Here is a 19,956-nt window from a genome sequence, read left to right on the forward strand (position 1 = left end):
TGGTAGGATCACCCAAGGCAGACTGGTCCTAGGTGAAGGGCCAGACAAAAAAAAGGTTCAACAGACCCCTCATGGAAGTAAAACTTAGGTGTTTGTGTACCCAACCCGGAGGGGCACTGGGGCCCTGCCCTGGAGCCAGGCACGAGGTAGGGGCTCAATGGCGAGTGCCTGGTGGCCGGGCCTTAGTTCATGGGGCCTGGCTGGGCCTATCCTGAAAAGGATACATGGACACGTCCTCCCGTGGACCCACCACCCGTAGGAGGAACCGGAAGGTCCAGTACAATGTGGTTTGGGCAGCAGTCCAAGGCGGGGGCCTTGGCTGTCTGATCCCCAGGCATGGAAGCTGGGTTTTGGGACATGGAATATTATCTTTCTGGCGGGGAAAGAGCGGGTGGAAGAGGTTGAGTGTTACCGGCTAGATATAGTCGGCCTCACCTTGAGACATAGCTCCGGGTCCAGAACCCAAGTCCTTGAGAGGGGTTGGACTCTTTTCCGCTGGAGTTTTTCTGGGTGAGAGGTGGAGGGCTGGGGTGGGCTTCTTGATAGCCCCCAGACTGTCTGCCTGTACATTGGGGTTTACCCCGGTGGACGAAAGGGTTGCTTCCCTGCACCTTTGGGTCGGTGAACGGGTCCTGACTGTTGTCTGCGCTTATGCACTGAACAGCAGTTCAGAATACCCACCCTTTTTGAAATCCTTGGGAAGGGTGGTGGATGGTGCCCCGACTGGGGACTCCATTGTCCTACTGGGGGACTTCAACGCGCACGTGGGCAATGATAGTGTGACCTGGAAGGACGTGATTGGGAGGAAAGGCAGGCCCAACCTGAACCCTAGTGGTGTGCAGTTATTGGACTTATGTGCAAATCGTAGTTTGTCCATAACTAACACCGTGTTTGAACAGAAGGATGCCCACTGGTGCACGTGGCACCAGATCATCCTAGGTTGTAGGTCTATGATTGATTTTATAGTCGTATCATCTAATCTGCGACCGCATGTTCTGGACACTCGGGTGAAGAGAGGAGCTGAGTTGTCAACTGATCACCACCTGGTGGTGAGAACTTACCCACTCTGTTTACAGTGGGGACGGGAGGCTGCTGACATCAACTAGGGAGATAATTGGGCGGTGAAAGGTAAACTTTGAGGAACTCCTCAATCCCACCAACACGTACTCCATGGAGGAGACAGAGCCTGAGCAGTGCTGGGGGGGGGGTGGGTCGTCCAATCTCTGGGGCAGAAGTCGCAGACGCAGTTAAGCAACTCAGTGCTGGCAGAGCTCCGGGGGTGGATGAGATCCACCCTGGGTACCTCAAGGCTCTGGATGTTGGGCTGTGAAGACCCTGCAACATTGCGTGGGCGTCGGGGGTGGTGGTCCCCATCTTTAAGAAAGGGGACCAGAGGGTGTGTTCCAACTATCGGGGATCACACTCCTCAGCCTCCCTAGAAAGGTCTATGCCAGGGTACTGGAGAGGAGGGTCAGGGTGATAGTCGAACCTCAGATTGAGGAGGAGCAGTGTGGTTTTTGTCCCGGCCATGGAACCGTGGATCAGCTCTTCACCCTCACTAGGGTGCTGGAGGGATCATGGGAGTTTGCCCAACCACATGTGTTTTGCGGATCTGGAGAAGGCTTATGACCATGTTCCAAGGGGCACCCTGTGGGGGGTACCCTGGGAGTATGGGATGGATGGCCCCTTACAAAGGGCCATTCGGTCTTTCTACTGGAGGAGTGAGAGTCTGGTCCGCGTTGCCGGCAGTAAGTCTGACTTGTTCCCGGTGAGGGTTGGACTCCGCCAAGGCTCCCCTTTGACACCGGTTCTGTTCATAACATTTATGGACAGAATTTCTAGGCACAGCCAGGTGGTGGAGGGGGTCGAGTTTGGTGGCTGGAGTATGTCGTCCATGCTTTATGCAGATGATGTGGTCCTAATAGCTCCATCAGGCCACAACCTCCAGCTCTTGCTGGGACAGTTCGCAGCCTAATGTGAAGCGGCTGGGATGAGAATCAGCACCTCCAAGTCTGAGGCCATGGTCCTCAGCTGGAAAAGGATGGTTTGCCCACTTCAGGTCGGGGGGGGTGGGGGTCCTGCCTCAGGTGCAGGAGTTCAAGTATCTGGGTCTTGTTCACGAGTGAGGGTAGGATGGAGTGGAAGATTGACAGGCAGATTGGAGCGGCATCTGCAGTGATGCGGGTACTAAACCACTGTGGTAAAGAGGGAGCTTAGCCAAAAGGCGAGGCTCTCAATTTACCGGTCAACTTACATTCCAACCCTCACCTATGGTCATAAGTTTTGGATAATGACTGAAAGAACGAGATCGCGAATACAAGCAGGCGAAATGAGTTTCCTCTGCCTCCCTTAGAGATAGGGTGAGAAGCTCAGTCATTCAGGAGGTGCTCAGAGTAGAGCCGCTGCTCCTCCAGAGGAGTCAGTTGAGGTTATTCGGGCATCTAGTGAGGATACCTCGTGGACACCTCCCTCAGGAGGGTATTCCAGGCATGCCCAACCAGGAGGAGGCCTCGGGCCAACCCAGATTGGGCATGCCTGGAGGGATTATATCCCTATATATATCTCTCAGCTGCCCTGGGAACACCTTGGGATTCCCTCAGAAGAGCCGGTAGCTGGGGAGAGGACAGTCTGGGCTTCCTTGCTGAGGCTGATGCCCCTGCGACCCGGACCAATGGGATAACCAGAGGATGACGACAATGACTTCAACAACGACGAAAAAAGCTGAATGGTGACATACAGGAATACAAGTTATGCTGCTCCCCGAAAATGTGGAGACACTGGCTGCCACCTCCTCCCAGACCTACTTCACCTATGATGGCTTCGGTGGCTGACTTCTGGTGCTACCCCTTATATGAACATAAGAGGTGCCTGGACGCACACCGTCACCTGGTGGTGGTCTGTTTCTTCAGAGGAGAAGTGCTTGCTTCTTGCAAGTTGAAATGTGTCTGACAGCAAAATAGCAACACGTCAAGTCTTGATGCACCATGGGCTTTAAAGGGAATCACAAGAGGCATCCTGATTGGTTTGAGTTATGTCGCAACCAAAACACACCAATGAATAATGCCTGCCTCTTTACACTGTGGGCCATGCTTTGCACTCTGCCCTCTAAATCAGTGCCAGCTGCTGTTCTTTCAAGTAGGGGAAGCTCATTTTTCTGGCCTACATTATGACAGACAGAACAGTCGCCAAACACAATGCTAGTCGTTTTTAACAAAGACAAAGTCGCTGGGGATCGGTAAAGTCTTCAGATCAGTTCAGAACAACGGAACGAAAAACTTGGAAAATGCTCCGGTGGATGTTTATTCTTCTAGATCGCTGATTTGCTCATTTAGCTGTCAATAAAAAAAAAAGGATTCCGCCTAAGACAGCTCATCCAATCATCATGCAGAAGCTGAGTGTCTCGGCCAGCCCACTGCCCCATAGACCCCCAGAGATGCTGAGCATCCGATGGGCGGGACAAAGCCCAGCATTTATCCAATGACCATCTAGTTTCGCTGCAGTGGAACAACTGGCTCTACGCTTCCCCATTGAAGTCAGTAGAAGCTGAGCGTCCGACTGTGTGAAGCACTGTGGCGCAGGGGGGATGAATGAGAAGGAAGTTGCAGTTACTTGTGATAACTAGCTGATTCTGAACAAAAGATGAAGGCTTTCTAGCGCCTATGTGGTCAATGAAATATACACACAGCAGTACAAATTTCACCACTTTTTTTTGGGGGGGGGGGGGACATTTTGTGGGAAGTTGAGCTTCCCTTGCAGTCTAAATACCAAAATGAAGCTGCACACACCCTGAACAAATGACGCACCCATAGTCCCACCCACCAAATACCTGGTACCATAGATCTGAAACTGTGGTCTTATTGATGTATGTTGTCGTGCATCAAAAGGACCACATTGCAGTGCTGCACATTAGGTTGCCTAATTGACTCACCCTTTAATTAGCATTTAACATGGCATTGGTCATAGACCAGCTTCTTTTTGGTCAATGATGCAAACACTTTCTGGCACTCCAAAATAGCAATGCATCATGGTTGCACCAGACCAAGCCTTTTAAACATTCCTCAGCACATCAGTGCAGGTAATGTGCGATGCATTTGCTAGTTAAAAGTTGAGGGCACTTGGGGTGTCAATGTCATATGTGGCTGCATGAAACTAGCAATAATACTTGCACTTACCAAGCACTGGGTTGCACAATGCTTAAGAGTTTATTATGCTACAAGAAGTAATTGGGTTACTCCCAAATCAGTGCACATGAAGGCTTAGAAGGATAACAGCCAAAACAATCAGTAAGCCAGAGCTATGTACAAAGTACTAATATAAAAGCCTATCGATATAGACAATGGGATGAAAAATCTGAGCCCTTTGCCCTTCAAAAAAAAAATCAAGTATGATAATAGTCATATCAATCAATATCAGGATGGTGACAATAATTTTTGCCCCTGAAAATAATATAGACCCCAAAGATTTACAAATAAAGCCAAGGTTTCAAAATAACAATATCATCAATCAAAAGTGTACAAATGAAGATGATTAAAAATCTGTTTCACAATTGGTCAATAGTTGCCTTCAGGTACAGCTATATCTTTGACCAAGCGACTTGGTGTAATGTATTTCAAATGGATGGTGGCAGCAAGGCACAGCTTTACTGGCATTGTAGATACAAGTTTTAGTTGAAATATTAGAGAAAGAAAAGATTAAAATGTTTAAAAAAATTGCATAATTACCTGCTTGCCTCATGAGTTTGCATCCTGAGTTGTGTGGAAGGAAGTGTTGAAGAAGAGATATAGGGGTATGGTGATGAAGAAGTGCACATTTGGTATCCATTTTCTGTGCCTGACATTCTCCTATCCCTCCACCCATCTGACGATTCCTCATCCTGCTGTCTGACACCCTGCAGCTCACACTGCTGTTGCCCACTATCCTTGGGTTGTGAAGGGTAAACTCCAGAGGACGATGGCACAGGGCTAGAGCTGGGCATCTGTGTATAGTGTGGCTCAGGCTTGGGCATTGAGTACACTCCTGTGGGCAGAATGAGGTGGGCAGATTGGAGTAAGGGGCATGTAGGTCCAGAGGAGGGTCCAAGAGGTGAATTGGGAGGGGGAAAGCCTCCACCCTGTCGAGGCTTTATTGTGGGGCTGCTCTCCGGACTCTTCTCTATTACTGTGTGAAGCTGACCCTCAGTGGAAAACAAGCCTTTAGCTGGAATTGCAACAAGAGACAGTAATGCATATGATAACAGAGCTTGTAAACTACTGCACTCATCAAGTTTACATGCAATAAAAAATGGGTGGACACCCCCAAAGTATAATTTGCCATAGTGGAATGGTATTTATGTTTTTTACTTTTTATGAGCTTAAAATTCAAACTCAAGTATACTTGGCTCACTTAGCAGTGTATGACTAATAATTGGCTAAATATTTAAGTTTTTTTCAAGATATAGAATAAAACTACAATACCTCACATTGAAACTCATATTATAAAATTATTGTATGGCAAAAAAAAACTCTTCTTAACAGAATTTCGACTGTGACAGCAAGGCTTACATTGAACCAATTTAAATGAAAATGTTTTATGATTGATTATTTGGCAACACATTGACTTCATAAAGAAAGGGTCAAGCCTGAATGTTACTTGTTACAATAAAAGTGTGATTTCATACATTAAAAAGTGGGGTAGATATATATGACTTGTGAATTACTGGTATATTTTTACAGTGGTTTAGTTACAGATCACTATATTAGTATATGAACTGTATAAAATTAGGTACTCAAAGATAACTTGGATAGTACAAGGTTATTGATATAAGTATACTTGCTACATAAAGTAGACTTGGTAAATGGTGTGTTATGAGTTTCCCATCTTTCATCTATGTTAAAGCTACAGTGGGGCAAAAAAGTATTTAGTCAGCCACCAATTGTTCAGGTTCTCCCACTTAAAAAGATGAGAGGCCTGTAATTTTCATCATAGGTACACTTCAACTATGAGAGACAGAATTGGGGGAAAGAATTCAGGAAATCATATTGTAGGATTTTTAATGAATTAATTGTTAAATTCCTCGGTAAAATAAGTATTTGGTCAGCTACAAACAAGCAAGATTTCTGTAACTTCTTCTTTAAGAGGCTCCTCTGTCCTCCACTTGTTACCTGTATTAATGGCACCTGTTTGAACTCGTTATCAGTATAAAAGACACCTGTCCACAACCTCAAACAGTCACACTCCAAACTCCACTGTGGCCAAGAGCTGTCAAAGGACACAGAAACAAACTTGTAGACCTGCACCAGGCTGGGAAGACTGAATCTGCAATAGGTAAGCAGCTTGGTGTGAAGAAATCAACTGTGGGAGCAATTATTGGAACATGGAAGACATACAAGACCACTGATAATCTCCCTTGATCTGGGGCTCCACGCAAGACCTCTGGGGTCAAAATGATCACACGAACAGCGGGCAAAAAATTCCAGGACCACACTGGGGGACCTAGTGATTGACCTGCAAAGAGCTGGGACCAAAGTAACAAAGGCTGCCGTCCGTGACCCACAACGCCGCCAGGGACTCAAATCCTGCAGTGCCAGAAGTGTTCCCCTGCTTAAGCCAGTACATGTCCAGGACTGTCTGACATTCGCTAGAGAGCATTTGGATGATCCAGAAGAGGATTGGGAGACTGTCATATGGTCAGATGAAACCAAAATAGAACTTTTTGGTAAAAACTCAACTTGTTGTGTTTGGAGGAGAGAGAATACTGAGTTTCATCCAAAGAATGCCATATCTACTGTGAAGCATGGGGGTGGAAATATCATGCTTTGGGGCTGTTCGGCAAAGGGACCAGAACAACTGATCCGTGTAAAGGAAAGAATGAATGGTGCCATATTTCGTGAGATTTGGAGTGAAAATTTCCTTCCATCAGCAAGGGCAGTGAAGATGTAACGTGGCTGGGTCTTTCAGCATGACACTGATCCCAAACACACTGCCCTGGCAATGAAGGATTGGCTTCGTAAGAAGCATTTCAAGTTCCTGGAGTGGCCTAGCCAGTCTCTAGATCTCAACCCCATAGAAAATCTTTGGAGGGAGTTGAAAGTCCGTGCTGCCCAGCGACAGCCCCAAAACATCACTGCTGTAGAGGAGAGCTGCATGGAGGAATGGGCCAAAATACCAGCAATAGTGTATGAAAACCTTGTGAAGACTTACAGAAAACGGTTGACCTCTGTCATGCCAACAAAAGGTATATAAAAAAAGTACTGAGATGAACTTTTTTTTCATTTTTTCTCATTTTGTCTCTTCTAGTTGAGGTATACTGTACCTATAATGAAAGCTACAGGCCTCTCTTTTTAAGTGGGAGAACTTGCACAATTGGTGGCTGTATAAGTACTTTTTGTCCCACTGTACTGTAACTAAATCATAAGTAAATAAGGTGGACATAACATACCTGTTCCTGAGGTCACAGGGCCGCTTAAGTGATGCCAAGAACCTTTCTGCAAAGACCTGGGCCCAATACATTAGATTATTAAAAAAGGGCATTTCACTCAGGTAGATCATATTTCACACTGAAAGCTAAAGTGTTCCCTTGTTCTATGGTATGACACACAGCAATGTTACTCCTAACTGGTATCAAACTGAATGGTATTTTATTAAATCACTTCTCAGCAGTCTGCTGTTATATCATGCATTTTACAACAGATTTTAAATTTAACACCTTTTTACTGCTAAAATGCAACAACTAAAATTATATCACCAATCATCCAGTTGCAGTTTACACCATCCAGACACAGTGTACACACACACACACACATATATAATAATATTTATCTTACATTCACAAGAGTTGGACGGACACCACAAATATAATGCCTCAAGTGTGACACTTCAGTATTGTGTCCATTTGCCTTAAAATTATTTTTTGGGAGGGAAGGGTTTGTCAATCACAATATAAATTGAAACTGAGCCTGATAATGGTCTCGAGTGTTTCATGTCATTATTATTATTATTATTATTGCATCGAGGCATTTTTTTTATTTTTTATTTTTTTTTACAGATGACTGATCACTGTTCACATTTATTTGGCAAACCCTGCTCACCGTAGTGACCGGAAATGCTCCAGAGTAGACCAGGAGTTAGGTCTCTCATGGTTCTTGATGGCTGCATAGCTGTCACTGCGCCTTGGAGGAGCTGGTGCCCCCTTGAGGCTTTCATTAGAGCTGTTGCTGGATGAAGGAGCCCATATTGGGCCCACACTGTGTCTGTTTGAAGCCAATATACCATTACTGCTGCTGGTGCCGCCACGATAACAAACTGTACCCACTGAACCTGGAGTAAAAGTACAAAATAACAATGATGTCACCATATCAAAATGCATGGGCATACTTCTGAAACTGAAATTTACCTTGGAGATCATGGTGTTTATCTCCCCTTACACCTCCTCTGCCCATGGAATTGCTGTTACGTGGCAGTGAAACTGAGGTGGAGCTTAGCTCCTGCTGTAGAGAGAGGTCCTGCTGGGCATTGTGAAACATATGGATGTAAGGCATGTCATCCTGCTGCATCTCCCCACTTCCTCCCCCTCTCTGAGGGACAGTCTCCAGTGAATACGAGCGCTCCGGGCTAAAAGAGGGGGTGGAAGCAAGATACTCTGGGATACTGGAGCTGGTGGAGAACGACGAGTAGGCAGAGTCTCGTTTGCTGTGGAGGTGGTCAATACTATTGGAGGACCTGGAATATGACAAAAACTTTTGTTCAAATTTGTGACCTTTCAGTAGTCATTGGTTTAATTCAGTTTAATGAAGCTAAACCCTGGGGTTACTTAGAATTAAGAAGTTGGAGGGGGTATGATGAATTACTTCTTTAGCTCAGCTCAGTCACTTTCTATCATACCACATTTAATTGTATTTTGTTTTCTCAATAACAATTACATGGAGATTTCAGCCACACTACCGAAGATTAAGTGACAATTTTGCAATGACTGAAGTCATCCCGTATGAGAAAGAATGTAGATTGGCTTCACTTTTCAGACACAGAAGCTGTGCCCATTATTTATCCACGGTTTCAATTCACTTTCTAGTGTGTTTGTTGGTGTGAACCTGGCAGAGGACAGCTGCTGGCAGGAGGAATACACAGTGTAGGGTCCACTCTGGGTGTGGTGACTAAATGGATGATGCTCAGCACCAGGGTGAAGCTGGGAGGACTGAGGATGATCCAAGCTTTCCATGCTGCCCCTAGAGCTGTATTGGTCTAGGCTCTTTCTAAGGTAGCTGCCTCCAGACTCAAACTCGCCAGACAGGTCAGTGGTGGAGGCACTGAGAGACAGAAACAAATGTAATTTTCATCAGAGCTATATCATTAAAGCTTTGGGAGGGATTTCCCAGAGAATTGTATCAAAATTTCAAGCTGATAAATTATGACAGCATGTTTAGATTCTGACAGACAAGATTCCGGTGTTTAGTAGGTATAACTAGGGACACTCTATACCATGATATGCATTACAAGCTCTTCAAATGTTATAAAATGATGTAAACGTCCCTTTTCCAAAGTAGTTGTGGCTGCCAGTCCCCAGCCTTATTTGGAAATGTTGTGAAATCAGGTATTAGTTCAGCAGTTAGGTGGTAGTTGGTTTAAATTTTTCTTCTTAATTCAAGACATATGTCTTTTTTGGCTTCATTTATCTCTGATTGGTCTCTCTAATTCTAAGACATCTGTACAATAGTATACATAGCAAGGATTGAGGTTAAAAATATTTAGAGCCATGGTGTTTATATACAGTAGGTATGCCACCAGCACGTGGTGTGCGTGCGGGTGTGCATGTGTTCGGGAAAAATGCTGTTGCGAATGTATGTGTTCATTTGTTGATCTGTTAGCTCAGACTGCTGAATAAACAATGAGCTGACTGTTAACGTTAATTTGGTCGACCAACTCTTTCACCTAAGCACAGTGCAATTGCTGCCCCTGAGGAAGGGGTCTATTGTCACGCTCTTCATTTCAATGTCACTTACTCAGCCTCTCTAATCGTTTGTTTCGATGTCCATCTTTCTGTCAACAATACTGTCTGCTTTTACCCCATCTTTTCTATTTCCACTAAAACAGTAAACTTTTCACTCTGTTCGCCTTTATATACCATAGTATTATATTTAATCGTAACGACAAAAAGTCCTCTTCTGTAATGTGAGGCAGAGGGACTTCAGAAAGTTGTTTTCACATTCAGTGGTGAAAATGTACATTTTCTCTGTGTGAATTAAAAATCTGATTTTATGAGGTGGTCCTGTCATTAAGATTACTCTCATTTTTGGAACTGGTCCAAAATGCAGCATACACTTTTGTAATAAAGAAAATTAATGCCTCTACTGCATCAGCTATGCAAATGTATAGTAAATTTAGAGATTCTGTCCCCAGAAGATAAAAATTTAAAATAAATTTTAAAAAACAAGTACATTTATTTGTTCTGGAACATTAAATCAGGGGACCAATCTGTGATTTAAAGATTTTAATTGTGGTAATCATTAATATCTTTTCTGCACAACTAATGTCAGACCTACATATTTTGTATTTTTAAAGAGTATTTTTGTACAAGCCTATTCAACCGGCTCTTACTGTGTCAGTTATTGTTTCCTCTTTCCGCTTTCTTTCGTACTTGAAATTGAACTTCTGGCCTCCTCTGCTCACTAGGTGTATGAGGGATGTGGATGTGATGAAGTAAAAATAAGTACATTTATAATTATAACAACTCTAAAATGAAATAAAAATAAAACTCTCAGTCAAGCAAAAGCATTAATGAAAGTTTCATGCAATATATTTTTAAGCCAAGTACCCTCAGCCTTTAAACAGCGAATGAACTTGCGCTCCACCTCCTGTGACAGGTGTTGTATGTTGTAGCAAGTATGTTAATGTCTGGCGTGCTTAAACAGGGCCTCAAGTATGTACAAAAACCTTCATCTAAATAATTCATTTAAGGTAAGATGGGAGGTAAGAATTAAGGGTAAAGAAAATAAATTGGTCCACTGGGCAGTCACATCTCATGGACAATTTTGTCACCGTCCCTAGAAGATCTCTTTGATCTTTGTACACAGAGTCTGTAAGAAATTCCAGGGTTGTTAGTGACTGGAAAAAACCTTTGGTCTTTAGTGCCGAGCGGCCTTTTCAGGTCAGGTCCATAAAACACATCCCTTTGTTGGATGAAGAATCATGATGATTATTTTTTGTTTGCACATGATTGCTCTCGTTCGAAATTACATACATAGCTGATATGGAGAAAACTAATCCAAGGAATGCAAATGAGGGAAGAGATAGAGAGTTCCTGAACGGATTGGATAATCACTGACTGTGAGCACTGCTTGACCACTGACCTGGTGTGATAGCTGTGATGCCAGGCACTACTCATGACATTAGTTCCTCCCTGGTGTGACTCCTGCTGACCTGCAACAAGCTTTGTTGAATGCCACGAGTGTGGACGGGATGCCGGATCACCGCGTCTGTGTGGGTTACCATGTAAAGAGTTAAAGTTAATGTATGAATTCAGAAATGCAGTGCAATGTTCAAGTAAAGGGACAATTCACCACTAACAACTGTGCAATCAGCACCATCATGTCACAACAATGTCTTTGATGAAGCACTGACACAATGTGTGATTATGCAACTGCCATACTGTGACAATTAGCTTTGTTCCTTGGCCTTGGGATCACTGTGGTCTTGGGAGACAGGTATGAACAAAGAAATTACACATTAAAAACAGTTCTGAAAAGCTGGGTTTCAATGATTGATGATGATTTTAATATTGTGAGATAGTCTCTGATTTGAAGGGGACAGAGAATTGCAGAGGAAAGAGACTCTCTGCTTGATCCTTTCTGATGATATGTTTTCACTGTGCTCACTGGGGGGCTGAAGCTGTTATTTGTGACATCATAAGTTCATAAGTATTTAGCTGTGATTGCCTGGCGACCCGCCCAGGGTGTAACCCACCTCTCACCCGATATCAGCTGGGATAGGCTCCACTCCCCCCCTATGACCCTTAATGGATAAGTGGTATAGAAAATGGATGAATGGATAAGTATTTAGGTGTACAACCCTTTTTTTCTCTGTTTTCAAAAGAATATTCCTCCAGTCAAGGTGGTCATATGACAACCTGAAGAAATAATTAAAAACCTCTCATTTTTTATTTAAGAATCTTCTTCTAAACTGAGCATTTTAAGCAAAGGCACCAGGCAACAAAGAAATATCTTGAACTTTAAAGCTTGAATAGAATCAGTAGTTGAAGGTACAGTATCAGAATTATGAGTACTGCTACTACTAGTATTTGTATGAATAAAGGTTGGAGACTGTTAGACACCTGAAAAGAGAAATTCCATGGCAGAGGTGTTTATTCTATGCCAGGTCCACCATATGGAGAAAGGTTTGAAATAGGGTTGGCTCAGTGTCTGATTTTGCCAGTGTCATCTAGTGTACAAGTTTAAATCAGTCAGATTTTTTGCAAAGGACTCAAACTGGCATTTGTCATTCTAACATGAACTTGTAAATCAGGACAGCCTTTAATTTCTTGCGCAGACGGTGCCATGCAGGAACAGTTTGAATGTGAAGCTAAAGATGATTTGACATTGCAAAGTACAATAAAGCAGTTGTCACTTAACATGTATCTGGGTCTGTTGTGAGGCAACAGGGATATGAAATTTGGGCTAAAAACCTGCCCACTAATTCTATTCATGCTGCTAAAATGTAATAAAAAAACACTACTTGCAATTCTTTATGACAAATATATTGTAAGGACAATGGCTGTGTTGTCATTTTGGCAGAATTTACATGTAAAATGATCAATATGATAAGGTTAGAAGACAACTTTATTGTAAGTATGCCCATGTCCAGAAGGAGTCTTTGATGAGGATATATCCCTCAACTCCAACATGGAAGAAATTTCTTTCATCTACATAACTTTATGAAAATCAGGCACCTCCTGTCTCAAAAAGATGCAACCCCCCCCCCCCCCAAAAAAACAAAAAAACAATAACTAGTCAATGGATTTGTTTGTTCCAGGTTGGATTACATTATTCCCTACTAACAGGTTGTCCCAGTAAGTTTCTAAAGATGGATGGCTGGTTCAAAATGCTGCTGTGCATATACTGACAAGAACAAGTGAAAGAAACTTTGTAAGGACCCTCGCTGACATGATGCATTCTCCTAGGTTCTTACCCTGACCCGAAACTTAATTCTAACCCGACCCAAAAAAACCCAGTACTGATCTTCAAACAGCCCTTTGAAGTTTTGAGGACAGGCAAAAATGCCATCAAATGTCCTTACACAAACATATCACTATGTAGAAAGTACAAGAACACACACACACACACACACTCACACACACACACAATGCAAGTGTTTTTCAAATCCAGTCAGTCTACGATGTCCTCCCTCACCCATCCATCCTCTTCTGTTGAGGACTGCCAGAAACAACTGCCTGCCCTCTGTGCCAGAGTCACTGGAGCACAACCTTAGCTGTTGCCCTAAAGCCCTGGGGGAGGGGCGCTACCGGTGGCACCTTGACCAGGTGCTGAGGGTAATAGCAGACGCAATCTGCTCAGGGATCTCTTTCAGCAAGCAACAACAGCCAGCCAGGCATTCCATCAGCTTTGTTAAAGCTGGAGAGAAGCCACAACAATGCTCAAGCCAAGCAGGGGGGCTCCTGGCCACAGCTAGGGACTGGCAGCTGAAGGTGGACCTGGGTAAACAGCTCAATTTCCCAGAAACCATAACAGTTACCACACTCAGACTGGACTTGGTTCTCATGTCTTAGTCAACAAGGCAGGTGATACTGCTGGAGCTGACTGTGCCCTGGGAAGAGGAGGCATTTGAGAGGAAGAGGGCCAAGTATGAAGAGCTGGCAGGTGAATGCTGACGCAACGGATGGAAGACCTGGGGCCTCATGTATCAATACTTGCGTGGATCTCATACTAAAAAACAGCGGAAGAAGAATTGCGAAAGTTGCGTACGCACAAAAAATCCGGATGTATCAATATGTGGAGCGCCGGAATCCTCGCACGTTTCCTTGATACTTTCCAATCAGCGTGGAATTGAGCGCAGATGTCGGAGGACCGGGCCCTCCTATAAATACGCAAATTTATTTAAATAGGGTCTCCGCTGTCTGCGCTCTTAAAACAATGTCAAAGAAAAAGAGGTTCACTGCGTGCGAGCTGGTCGGGAATGTGGAGGAGAGACAGCAGATTCTGTTTGGCAGCCTGTCCAGTGGTGTCAGTACAAACAATGAATGTTGTGAGTGGGATAAGAAGTGCGAGAGGGTGAACGTGGTGGGTCCAGCCGAACGCACCCCCGCGGAGATTTAAAAAAAAAGTGGTGGGACCTGTTATTGGCTAAGGTTCCCTTCTAATCACCGGTGTTGTTTATTATCATGTTCATACATCTTAACCACTTCTAAGGATGGAAAGAACGAGTCGCTACGCATTTGAAGTTTTATGACGACGGTAGAAAAGTGTTGGCTCCTCCTTTACTGAACATCAAAGTGATACAAAGCACAGTTTTCTTCTCTAAACCTGCGCCAGCATCACTACGCCATCAGCTTGCACCTCTGCTAGCGCTCTGAAAGATTCCCTCTCTATTGCTAATGCATGTCTGCAATTCTAACTTCCTAAACAATGCAAGCTAAACGTAGGACTAAATTCAACACTACACAATCACTAAATGCAATAATGACATTAATCAATTGGCTTAAATCTAAAAACAATATGGAAAATGGCAGTAACAGGACCTCAAGGTGGAGGTCAAGCGGCGTATAGCTGCCCTCCGGAGGAGTGCCGGCCCGACAGGTGGGGGTCAGGTAGAGGGGCACCTGACAGAATTTGAGCAGCGGGTGGCGGCAGTCATGGGCAGCAACTCTGTGGGCGGATTGACGCCGCCACCCACGCTGACTCCAAGGGCCTGGAGGGTAAGTGGCAACTCTATTTCTTACGCTACATTTCCACATGCTTTGCCACAGATGTAAAGGCAAAAATACACAGAATCAGCCATTTAAATAAACCAATATGTTTAATAGAAATTGATCCATCAGCCATGCCGCCGACGTGCAGCACCCCTGCCGGCTCCCGCGCCAGCCCGTCCACTGGCTCAGAGTCATCCGCCAGGACCAGCGGCATTCGGGCCAGCCCGTCCCCGGCCCCAGCACAAGCACCAGGCAGACAAGCGGCAGACAGTCCTCCAGTCCACCCGGACCCAGCAGCGCATCCTCGGGCCCACCAGAGGGAGGGTCCTACATACTGGCGGTCCTGAAGGAGGACATTATTAGGGGAATAACGGGGATCGATGAGCGGCTCGAACACCTGATAAATGTTCTGGAACGTTTCGTGGACAAAATAAATTAATCTGACTTCATGAATCGTGTAATCGCTTCTTACCCATTCACACTACGGAAATGAAATTCATGCGTGCGAGGACGGCTGCCCGGCCAGGATCGGCGTCCATCCCTCCAGCCTCTGCGCATCAATGATCGGCACATTGATGGAGTGGAAACCCTTACGATGAACGTAAGCGTATTCCTAATGGAGCGGCACTTTTATGGCGTCGTGAGTGCAGTCATTAGAGAATTAGACATTAGAGAATCCGGCTATTGCTGCTAATTGCGCTTTAATCTTGGCCTATTCAACTGCACTGTAAGGGAATTTAATGTACCTGCGGGTGAGGCGGATGATCAGGTCCACCACCCAGGGCGTGGCCCGGCTGAGGGTCGACTGACTCACCCCGGAACGGTCCGCCATCTCCTGCTGGAAGGCTTTTTTGTGCCTGATGTATGTGCGGTTATCAAATAATGTCAGTCACCAACCCCCGCCACAGGGTGTCGCCACTGGACCAAAGTGCAGTTAACGCAAGAATCGGCTTTCCGCCAACTTCTGCGGCACCTCCAGAGTTGGCGTGAAACAGCGCAAGAATCAACAAACTTTTCGCGTTGATACATGAGGCCCCTGGTGTAACCCCATCGAGGTTGGATGCTGTGGGTTTGCAGTCCAGTCACTCTGCAGGGCTCTCAAGATGTTGGTAATAAGGGGGATGCACAGCAAGAAAGCCATCAGGAACATCCCTGATGCTGCTGAGAAGGCATCAAGATGGCTGAGGATCAAGAGGGGTGATTCGTTGGCCACACAAGCTACCTAGACACAAGCCAGGGACTGATCACCCTTAGCTGGGTCGCCTGGGCGAAGGTTTCTGATGTTGAAAGTCCCAAAACACCTGATGACCTCAGGTTACATCACTGATGATGTGTCTTGGTTGCACCAGGGGGTGTATAATTATCCAAAAATGTCTGATTCACCCTCTGAATATCTTTGCCTTTCCAATCCCGCAAAACTTGGAAAACTGTCAAATTCAAGCTTTCAAAAACTGATAACTGCAATTAAAAACCTGGGTAAACAGCTCAAGTTCCTGGAAACAATCACAGTTGGCTTTTTTGGCACAACACATGAGACAAAACCACAGGCCAGGACTTAGCAGTCCACCTCCACTTCAAGGAGAAGGGGCACTCCTTTGAAGCTCACAAAGTGGGCGGCTTCCCCTATCATGGCGGCACCCTATGGGATTGGGGGTTGGGGGTCCTTGGGCTGGGTCGGGGCCTCCACCCGGCATGGGGGGGTCGGGGGCCCTGTGCTCTGCTGCCGGGGATTCACGCCGGTCCCCCAGTGGGGTCCTGCGGTGGGGGGCTGTGGTCGCCCAGTGCCCGGGCCCCGGCAGGGCGTGCTGGGGCCTGCCGTGGCGGCTGGGGCATATTTGCCCCCGGACGATGGGAGGAGGGTGGGGAAGGAAGGTTAGGTGGGGTTAGAGAGGGAGGGGGGTCAGGGGGAGGGGGGTCGGGAGGGAGGGAGGGAGGTAGGGGCTGGAGAGTGAGGTAAGGGTGGACTGCTTGGCGCCTGGGACTTGCTGACCTGGGGCCCTGCCTCTCCCCCGGGGGGGTCGCACCCACATTTGGGAGGGGTTTGCTAGCCTCGGCCCACCCTCGGGAGGGCTGGGCCCTGGCGCGGTGTCCTGGACTGCCACCACTCTGGACAAAGGGAGAATGCTAGGGGACGTCTGAGGATGGGGGCTGACCTCCTTGATGCTGATCGAACTGGGGGCCCTGACCACGGGCTGCTGGCTGGGGGTTCCGCTGTGCACTGGGTGCCTGGGCCCTCCCTGCCCTCTGACTGCACGGTGGTGGGCCCTCTGCCCGGATCTCCGGACAGTGCCCCTTGGTGCTCCAATCTGACCTCTGGACCAGGGAGGCTAGACTCCTGTCGGCTGGTTGCAGTGGTGACGGGGTGGTCAGCGGGGCCAGTCTGGAAGCTGACCCCCTGCAGGTCTGGCCTATTCCTCAGCCCCTCTCATTGCCTCTCTGTCCCATCACATCCCATCTTATGTATCACAAGGCCTTGAGGGGCTGGACCCCCCAATTTTAATCACATCGTAGACATTTAGGGCTTGGGGGAGTGCATGAGGATGTACTGGGAGACTCTGCCGTCTGCAACCGGCGGGGCTCCCATGCCCTGGGTGCCTCCGCCAATTTTAACCACATTCTAGTCATCCACATCATCACATCTACATTCCCATGCACAACACGCACCCTGCACCATGTTGGGATGGGGGGGGGGCAGGTGGGGCAGGGAGTGGGTCCAGTGCTGCCTCCTTTGCTAACTGCACCATTGCGGGCCTGGGGGCCTGGCCGGGGCTCTTCGGGGGGGGGGGGGTGGTCCTCTTCCTGGCATGGTGGTTGGGCTGGGGTTGGTCACGGGCCCTGCTGCTGTACAGTGGATCGCTCGCTGGCGGTTTCACTAAGTCTGAGGTGCCCTGGACCGTATCAGCATCTATGGTGTTATCAGCCCCTATATGGAGGAAGATGAGAGTATGATTGTTTTGTCCGGGGGTGGCGGTCCTGGGCGTGCGTGCCTTCGGCTCACCCCGGCAGGTGGGCTGGACCTTTCCGGGGAGTGGGGGGGTCCCGGCTGGCTGGCTGGTGGTGCCCTATAGCCTGAAACCCTCCTGCTCTGGGGGGAGGGGGAGAACAGGGGATGAGTAGAGGGGATGGGGATCGAGGGTTCGGGGGGGATAGCTCTGTTCGGGGGCGGTGGGCCTGGTCGTTATGGTGGGCTGTGGCTGTCCCGCCTGGGTGTGGGGTGTGGGTGGGTGTCGGCCTTGCTGCTGGCGGACCCCTTGGGGGGCTCTGGTCGGGTCTCGGGCTGGGGGGCCCTGTGCCCCTGGGCTCTGCTCATGCTGTGGGGGGGGAGTGCCCGGCGGGACCGGGGTCATCTCTGCCCCGTCTCTCTGTGGGTTGCTTCCGGGTGGGGGTTGCTGCTCCTATGCTTTCCTATGGGTCCTGGCATGGGTTGGGCCTGTGGCTGTTTCCTGGGGGAGGGGTGGCCTGGGGCTCCCCGTGTCCTTGGGATTTCGGGGTGCTCTGGTGACCTGGTCCTGACCTACCTGCCATCCTGGACTGGGGGTGCGATGTCCTGGCCCCCCACATCAGCTACAGCCAGCTACGCACAGCATCCAAGATAAACCGTAGCACATACACATACACGTACACAGGCGTATACACACATACACGCATGGAGCGCACAGCTGACCCATAAACACACACTCAGACATTTATCTTAAAATTATATTAAACCAAATGGTAAGCCTGCACCAGGAATTCTGCAACCATTGTTTTTTTTTGTTTTTCTTTCTTTTTCTTTTGTTGTTGTTACTTTTTCTTTGTTTGTTTATTTGTTTTTTGTTTGTTTTTTGTCTTTGTTTGTTTTAGTGTTTTTGTTGTTGTTGTTTTCTGCTATTGCTGTTGTTTTTTTTGTCTCCCCACTCCCCCTTGTCTTCCCTATCCTGTCCCTGTTCTCTCTTCCTGTCCACTCCTGAGCCTCAGTCCGGTAACTTCATCAATGAACCAACACCATTCCTAATAAAGTTAAACATAAATGGCAATAGGAGGAGTTTATCAGACTCCTCCTATGCAGAATAAAACTGCTTCAGTACAACAAGGCACCATGAACACTGATGCTGCTTGCCTCAGCTACTGAACAGGACAGGTAATAAAAAAAAAAAAGATCACAAAGTGCGCGGTCTAGCCAGAGAGGACAGATGGTTAGAAAGAGGGGTGAAAGAAGCCATTCATGTCAAACTAGAACGTCCATCTTTAAACAGAGGAGGGGGCCTCAGACACCACCCATCATCCACCTACAATGCCGTCCTTGGATCCCTCCCCAGGAAGTGCAGCCAGCTTTCACGCCTTCATTCAGGTGACCTGAACGACCCTCCTAAGTGGGCTGAGAGGGATAACGACCCGAAACTGAGGCCAACGACTCAGATGTCCACCTAATGAGCCTATTGTTCTGGCCTTACGAACACTTGTTTTTACCACCGCCCCCCTGGTTGGTTATATACCTGATATTTCCCACCAGAATGTTAGAACTGAAGACGCTTCTTGGATGAGACACGAAACGTCTTCACTTACAAGAGGTGAGTCCAGTTGCCTAAACTGATCATTTTTGAGAATTGCAATTGAAAACTCAAAAGGTCACAGAGTAAAAGGCCTTCGACAAAAACTACTACTTTTAGACTTTTATATTGAAAATGTTTCTTTCACTTGGCAATATTTTTTCAGGCTAGCCAACTATTCTAACAACATAAATATGCTTAATAAATCAGTGTTTTAAGTATTAAATCTTTTTACAGTTTTTTAAAACATGTATCCATTCAAACCACAGTGCGTGATCAAGAAAAAAGCCCAGAAATGCTTATATGTCATCTTAAAGGAATCACTGTGGGGTTGAAGCTTTTAGTAGGTATCTTCATTATAATGAATAATTGGCTTTTTACATTTTATTTCAGTCGTACAAATATATGCTCATGATTCCATCCATCCAACTTGCTACTTCATCTGACGCCCCCCTACTTAATTTACTTTCAACTTAACAAATTCAGAATGTGTTCATTCTGCAATGATCCAATAATCATTCATTCACCTCTTTC

General features: G+C 46.6%; 1 protein-coding gene across 4 annotated transcripts in view; it reads right to left on the minus strand.

Annotated features, from left to right (window-relative positions):
* shroom3 (shroom family member 3) overlaps positions 1-19,956 on the minus strand; it is a 135,039-nt gene that overhangs the window by 34,670 nt on the left and 80,413 nt on the right. For all 4 annotated transcript variants that reach the window (XR_015110404.1, XM_086187432.1, XM_086187434.1 and 1 more), the window contains 6 exons: positions 11,322-11,447; positions 9,066-9,281; positions 8,372-8,697; positions 8,067-8,295; positions 7,418-7,473; positions 4,722-5,196 (listed from right to left, as the gene is read on the minus strand). Coding sequence is in view for 3 of the 4 variants with exons in the window: in XM_086187432.1 (XP_086043558.1) it covers positions 4,722-5,196; positions 7,418-7,473; positions 8,067-8,295; positions 8,372-8,697; positions 9,066-9,281; positions 11,322-11,447 (1,428 nt within the window). In the remaining variant the exon portion in view is untranslated. The remainder of the gene's footprint in view (positions 1-4,721; positions 5,197-7,417; positions 7,474-8,066; positions 8,296-8,371; positions 8,698-9,065; positions 9,282-11,321; positions 11,448-19,956) is intronic.

The sequence above is a fragment of the Aulostomus chinensis genome, chromosome 19 (assembly GCF_037954235.1).
Source record: "Aulostomus chinensis isolate RoL2024-O1b breed Wild chromosome 19, RoL_Achi_v1.0, whole genome shotgun sequence".
Taxonomy (NCBI): Eukaryota; Metazoa; Chordata; class Actinopteri; order Syngnathiformes; family Aulostomidae; genus Aulostomus; species Aulostomus chinensis.